The sequence below is a fragment of the Nansenia antarctica genome, assembly GCF_963989245.1.
Source record: "Nansenia antarctica genome assembly, chromosome: 2".
NCBI classification, from domain to species: Eukaryota; Metazoa; Chordata; class Actinopteri; order Argentiniformes; family Microstomatidae; genus Nansenia; species Nansenia antarctica.
Genome location: NC_137675.1, coordinates 83,248,667 through 83,255,928, shown reverse-complemented (window position 1 = coordinate 83,255,928; position 7,262 = coordinate 83,248,667). Strand labels below are relative to the sequence as shown.

At 48.2% G+C, this 7,262-nt stretch overlaps 1 protein-coding gene across 1 annotated transcript in view; it reads left to right on the top strand.

Moving 5' to 3' along the window:
• The first annotated feature begins 3,859 nt into the window (after positions 1–3,859).
• LOC308151116 (BEN domain-containing protein 6-like) overlaps positions 3,860–7,262 on the top strand; it is a 9,593-nt gene continuing 6,190 nt past the window's right edge. Inside the window, exons 1-4 of the mRNA XM_080523936.1 lie at positions 3,860–4,009; positions 4,361–4,438; positions 5,606–5,665; positions 6,113–6,218. Coding sequence (XP_080380062.1) covers positions 3,872–4,009; positions 4,361–4,438; positions 5,606–5,665; positions 6,113–6,218 — 382 coding nt within the window. The 5' untranslated portion in view covers positions 3,860–3,871. The remainder of the gene's footprint in view (positions 4,010–4,360; positions 4,439–5,605; positions 5,666–6,112; positions 6,219–7,262) is intronic.

Genomic DNA, 7,262 nt, shown 5'->3' with positions numbered 1-7,262 from the left:
GGGAGAAAGAGGGAGAGAGAGGGAGAAAGAGGGAGAGAGAGAGGGAGAGAGAGAGGGAGAGAGAGGGAGAGAGAGGGAGGTGTGTAACCTTATCACAGCCTGATAAACATGACTTTTCCCTTTGATCTCCCCGTCCCACACTTGGCCTCCCGGAACATCGCTGTAATCTGTGTTGTTGTCTCCTCAGCTGTCAATGGACACACACACACACACACACACACACATACATACACACATACAGCAGACAACCACAATCAGACGCACGCACACACACACAGCAGAGAAACACAGTCAGACGCACACACAGACGCACACACACACACACACACACATAAAGGGTTGGAGGGAGGGATGGAGGGATAGAAGGAGGGAGGAATGGAGGGATGGAGGAATGGAAGGAAGGAGGGAGGTAGGGAGGGAGGGATGGAAGGAGGGATGGAGGAATAGAAGAAGGGAGGGATGGAAGGAGGGAAGGAGGGAGGGAGGGATGGATGAAGGGAGGGAGGGAGGGAGGGAGAGAGGGAGGGAGGGAAGGAGAGAGGGAGGGAGGGAGGGAGAGAGGGACGGGTTCCAGTCAATGTGTCAGCGGTGATCTGTGGGGTGAGCCCTCCTCTGAGAGAAGAATGGGGGTGGATGAGTTATCAATATCCCTCCTCTCCCCCTGTCAGAGCCACTTAAGTGTGAAAAATATTCAGTGGACGAATCAATAGGGCCTGTCCCCCGGGGGCCTGTCCCCCATCAGAGACACCGTGGCTGGGGGCCAGAGGGGAGCGGTGACGCTGTGGCTCCCCTGGGTCTCGTGGTAGATACAGTAGACCCTCTATGCCCGCCGTAACATCGATGTTTTAACACCTTCTCAGTGCGGGTATGGATTATTTTTGTGTGAGTCGCACTTAAGCGTTTTATATTTTTTTCCCTCCCAGGATTCAGGAGTTCAAAACTTTATACCGATCAAAAGACTGTTAAGAAATTGCTTCGGACTGCACTTAGAGTTAATATAGAGCCTTATTCCTAAGCCGCTTTACAATGGCCTCTCATTCACACACACACATTCAGACACACGTTCACACACCGATGGCGGAAAGCTAACCATGCAAGGTGCCGGCCCTTGCTCTCATTCGGGAGCAATTTGGGGTTCGGGGTGTCTTGCCCAAGGACACGGCAACACGTGGATCGAACCTCCGCCGACCTTGCGATCATTAGACGCCGGATCTACCTCCTTTGGTGTAGCTGTCTTGTAAAAACAGGGACTGTATGTTAGGAAAGTCTGTACGTAACAAAGTGCAGAACGTCAACACAACCGGAGTCATTTCTGGAGACAGGCCGTCATCGATTCCTTGCGAAAGAGAGTCAAGCAGGCAGCAAAACAATGGTACATTTTCCAGTAAAACTCAGTTGACATTAAACAGAGAACAGCCGTGCCTATTTTACCGACTAGTCGAGCCGCCTTGGGCCTCTTTCGAATGTAAATCTGCTATTTGACACACAAAGATCACTAGAGGGCGCTTCTTTTAAATTAGCCTGCCTCCTACACAGAAAAACTGCAAAATAGCATTATACTATCTCATCCTGATGTGATTTTGAAAATGTAAGGGTACTTACTGGTTGGTAGGACGGACATATCTAGGAAAAGACACGAAAGGAGGGTCCTGAAATGTGATCGAGTGCAGATTTTATTTTTTTACTCACAGGGGTCACCGTCCGTGAAGCCCCCATCGCGGCTGTTCTAGTGTTAAACGACCAGCGTGGTAAACCTCGGGCCGAATCAAAACATCCTTACCGTCTGTTGGTAGGCGCTCAGATTGACTGTTGCCAGCGGTCATAACGGTGAAGTCTGTCTCCGAAAATGATTAGTGTCTCCAGTTAGTCAGTCCTTGTTTTTACAGGTCAGCTGCGGCAAAGCAGCAATTTGTTAACAGTCTCTGATCGGTATGGCACTAAAGTTTGGGATCCTGAATACTGTTACTATGTTGTAAGCTGTAAAGCATGGTTTGGGAGATGAGCCATCCAACCTATATGCTGAGAGCAACAGCTACAGCTACACACACACACACACACAGAGACAGATAGACAAACAGACAGAGACACAAACACACACACACCCACACACATGCATGCACACATACACATACACACACACACACACACACACGTACACACACAGAGACAGATAGACAAACAGACAGACAGACAGACACACACACACACACGTACGCACACAGAGACAGATAGACAAACAGACAGACAGACAGAGACACACACACACACACACACACACAGACTCATACACACAGAGAGACAGATAGACAGACAGACAGACAGACGGCGTCTCAGCTAGGAGGGATAACAGTCGTTTCTGGACAGGGCTCTAGAGTGTGTGTGTGTGTGTGTGTGTGTGTGTGTGTATGTGTGTGTGTGGTACCACTGTTTTATGTTGTTGCTGTTCAGACAGGTGAGCAGAACCAGAGCCACCCAGGAACCCTGGTAGCTCCACTTCCACTAATTGATCCCAGAGAAGGCGGCTGCGTTTATAGTCAGACAGACACACACACACCCACACCCACACACACACGACTGGTCTGTCACCACGCTGCTTTTATAGCCAGACTGACAGCCAGACAGATGGGCGGACAGACAGAGCAGAGAGTCCTAGAATTACTAAACAAAAAGGTCCAGACACTCATGGCCACACACGGACACACACACACACACACACACACACACACACACACACACACATAAACACACACACACACACACACACACACACACACACACACACAGCTAGTCTGTCACCCTGCATCCTTACTATCCTTCATCACCTTGATGAATCTATCTATCTATCTATCTCTCTCACTCTCTCTATCTATCTATCTCTCTCTCTCTATCTATCTCTCTATCTAAAAGAGTCTCCCCTGCCTCCACAGGTGTTTCAGACCTGCCGTGAAGTCAGATATTCTACAGTCTAATTCGGTCATAATTCTGACATAGTTAAGTCATAAACGCACACTTCCCTTTATTAATACATATACATCATAATTGATCATCATTTATAAAAGAAAGAGCACTATAAACTCAAGTTTCCCCTCTAGGAAAAATGAAGTTATATCCTTCTATTTCATTTATATAATGGATGTCAATGGGTATACTATAGCCTATTTTACTGTGACTCACACCACAATCCCTTATTTCAGTCTCATTCGATCATTTGGGTGGTGGTCAATTTCCACCACAATAAAAGCTTTCTGAAATCAAGGTCTTGGAAAAAATGGAAAAACACTTCTACTGGAGTGGAAAGTAATACGCACGGTCTTCACTAAAAAAAAAAGTAGGACAACCGAAAACAAATAATATTTGTTGGGAGATCTAGATGTAGTAGTGTTAACCGTGTGAAGTTTGAAACAGACAGTTCGTGAGCTTAGAATGATAAGGTTCTATCTCTCCGTTTAGGGTAGTTCAGAGATATTGAGCGTCAAAGTTTTCACATTCCATTATGTTTTGTGAGATGGAACCTTTGTATTTTATGAATTACTAACTCGAAAAAGTCAACATTTTTAAAATAACACCACACAGGCATTAATAAACACCTAATGGATCAGATTATGTAAAAAAAAAAAAAAAACTCAATTTTGACAAAAATGGAGATAGAACCTTATAATTCTAACGTCACGAAGTGTTAACCGTGTGAAGTTTGAAACAGACAGTTGCCGGGTGCGGAATAACGGTTTCTGCCCAGATTAGAGGGGAAAGTCGGGACTGTCTCGGTGGCAGCGGCAGGAGCAGCAGCAGTGGGGCTGACCAGCATGTGGAAGGAGCCACCGCCACCGCCACCGCCACCAGAGTCACAGCGGAGCGACAGAATGGGAGAAAGATGAGAAGGAAAACAATAGCCAAGCGTATTCTCGACCTTGAATATGAAGAAGAAGAGGAGGAGGAGGAGGAGGAGGAGGAGGAAGAGCCGAAATATGAAGACTTCGGCTTAACAACGTCGCACGCTGAGCCGCTATGTGTATGTACAAAAAAAGAAAAAACGTTTAAAACGATTGTTTGGTGGTGTTGGCTGCGTTCGTAAATTCGCTCTGTTAGTGTCGGAGCGCACGCTGGGGTTCAACGTCATAATGGGACCGAGTCATTTGATTGGACAAAGAGGCGTTCCGTGAGTGCTGGTCAGATTACCAGAGCGAGTTTACGAACGCAGCCGTTGTGTGTGTGTGTGTGTTATAGCTCAGCCCGTTCAGGTGTTTGAGGGGCGAGTGTATTGTCGCCAACCACGATTTATGTGGTTAATTACCCCTGTGTGTGTGTCTGTGTCTGTGTCTGTGTCTGTGTCTGTGTCTGTGTGTCTGTCTGTTACCTACAGCACAAGCTGCCCAAGAGGAGAAAGCCCTCGCACCCGGTGAAGGAGACCGGAGAGGAGAACCCCAAGTTGAAAACGCGGGTTTGGGGTCTTACAACTATATATTTTTGGGCAACAAAAGTTTCTTTTCTTCTATTGTCTGTGCTGTCGGGGTGGTATGGTCCGGTCCGGTCGGTAACAGTCAGTGGCTCACATGTTATAGGCTTTAATACGTAGACGTTTTAATGCACACACCCGTCAATCCCTATTTGAACATTTGGACCGTAACACCCGCCGGTCCACACCGGGCTGGTCGCCAGCCGCCACGCGACACCAGTGACACTGAGATCATTCACCTCGCCTGCTGGGTTATCACTAATGGCGCTGGTGTGGGCAGTGAGGGAGAGGGCAGCCATTGATCTGAGTGATGGAGAGAGGAGAGGGGAGGAGAGGAGAGAGGGAGAGAGAGAGAGAGAGAGAGAGAGAGAGAGAGAGAGAGAGAGAGAGAGAGAGGGGAGGAGAGAGAGAGAGAGAGAAAGAGAGAGTGGGGGGGGGAGAGAGAGAGAGAGACAGAGAGAGAGAGAGAGAGAGAGAGAGAGAGGGAGAGAGAGAGGGGGGGAGAGGGAGAGAGAGAGAGAGAGGGGGAGAGGGGGAGAGAGAGAGAGAGAGAGAGAGAGAGAGAGGGGGAGAGGGAGAGAGAGAGAGAGAGGAGGAGAGGTTAGAGGAGGGGTGTCCTTTGGCAAGGCGAGGTTGATAAAAAAAAAAAAAGGAAACCGCAACAAGTACAGAACCTGTTGTTGCCTGTACTCTCTGGGAGGATGCTGAGTTATAGCACGGCAATAAAACTAGTTTTTAATGGCGAGACGTTCGGACGTAATTAATCACCCCCCCTGGAACTATTAATCAGTAATGTTTTAGTCTACTTGTGACTCTGAAGTCCATTGGATATCATTTATCATACGTATCATACAGGCCCAGCAGTTTCACTTCTGTAAATCATGGATATTTGTTCTTGTATCTGTCATGTTGTGGTTTTAGGGTCAGTGGTGTCCCAGAATGCACCAGGGGAGGCAGAGATCAGAGGATGGCATTGTTGTAAAATGTAATGCATGGGAATAGAATGAATGAAGCAAGCACACATATGTTTAAAATCATTCCTACTTCCGAAGTTCCATGGATTACAATGAGGCCGTCCTCCGATGTCTACCTCCAGCAGCCTCCCCTGGGACAGCCAGTGAACGTGAGGCTGTGTGTGTTGTGTGTCTGCAGGTGTCAGAGGCAGACAGCCCCAGGGACGACCACACAGAGGACGGAGACTTCACCACAGAGGTACACAGCACCATGATGATGATGATGATGATGATGATATGTGTGTGTGTGTGTGTGTGTGTGTGTGTGTGTGTGTGTGTGTGGGAGTGTGTGTGTGTGTGTGTGTGTGAGTGAGTGAATGAGAGAGTGAATGAGAGAGTGAATAAGTGTGTGTGTGGGTGTGAGTGAGTGAGTGAGTGAGTGAGTGAGTGAATGAGAGAGTGAATAAGTGAGTGTGTGTGTGAGTGAGTGAGTGAGTGAGTGAGTGAATGAGAGAGTGAATAAGTGAGTGTGTGTGTGAGTGAGTGAGTGAGTGAATGAGAGAGTGAATAAGTGTGTGTGTGTGAGTGTGTGTGTGTGTATGTGTGAGTGAGTATGTTTGTCGTGTGTCTGTGTGTGTGAGTATGTTTGGCGTGTGAGTGTGTGTGTGTGTGTGTGTGTGTTTCTAAGTAGTCTCATGTCTTCCAGGGTCCAGGAGGCCTACAGTCTCGCTCCAAGGCTGAGCTCATCACCATGGTGCTGGGCATGCAGAGAGAGATGGACAGCCTGAGGGATCAAATCAGATGCCTCTCAGGTGAGGTCAGGGGGCCAATGGGAGGGGCTTATTGTAGACGTAGGCGGGGCTTCAGTCACATGGGCATTTGTGGGCGTCACTGTGGTCTTGTTACCTTTTAGGGAAGTTATTAAGAAGTTATGAAACTACAGATATAACACGTTTTTAATTAGGATTTTCTTCAAAAACGAAGCTGTATTTTCATGTTTATATTTATATTTAAGTCATTTAGCAGACACTTTTATCAAGATGGACTTGCAAAAAGTTCTTTGTCTAAAGTGAATCAACTATACTGTACATCAGTCATTGTAAGTAAAACCTTGTTCAATGAGAACAAGTCACAGTGTTACGGAAAGGACAGCCAAGAACCTTGGAGTGATCCTGGATAACCGACTATCCTGTGCGGAGAACATTGCAGCAATGGCTCGCTCCTGCAGATTCCTCCTCTACAACATCAGAAGGATACGACCATTCCTTACCAGAGAGGCAGCGCAACTCTTGATCCAGGCACTGGTCATCTCCCGCCTGGATTACTGCAATGCACTCCTGGCGGGGCTCCCCGCTTCAGCTATTAGACCTCTGCAGCTCATCCAGAATGCTGCTGCCCGGCTGGTATTCAACCTCCCCAAATACTCGCGTGTCACCCCTCTCCTTCGCACCCTGCACTGGCTCCCGATAGCAGCTCGCATCAGATTCAAGACCCTGGTGCTTGCATACCAGGCAGCTAAAGGGACAGCCCCTGCCTACCTGAAGGAAATGGTAACCCTCCAAACCCCTGCCCGCTCACTCCGCTCCTCCACCTCGGCTGGCCGACTGGCCCCTCCTCCTCTTCACAGCAGTCGGGCTGCCCGATCACGTCTCTTCACAACACTGGCTCCCCGCTGGTGGAATGAGCTCCCCACGGCTGTCAGAACGGCAGAGTCACTACCCATCTTCCGTCGTAGACTGAAGACCCATCTCTTCAGGTTACATCTTAACTGCTCCTCCTGAGACATCTTCCGACCCTCACCTCTACGTCTCCTAAAGACACCCGCTTTCCCCTCTACTGTGTCCCTAGAACTTCTA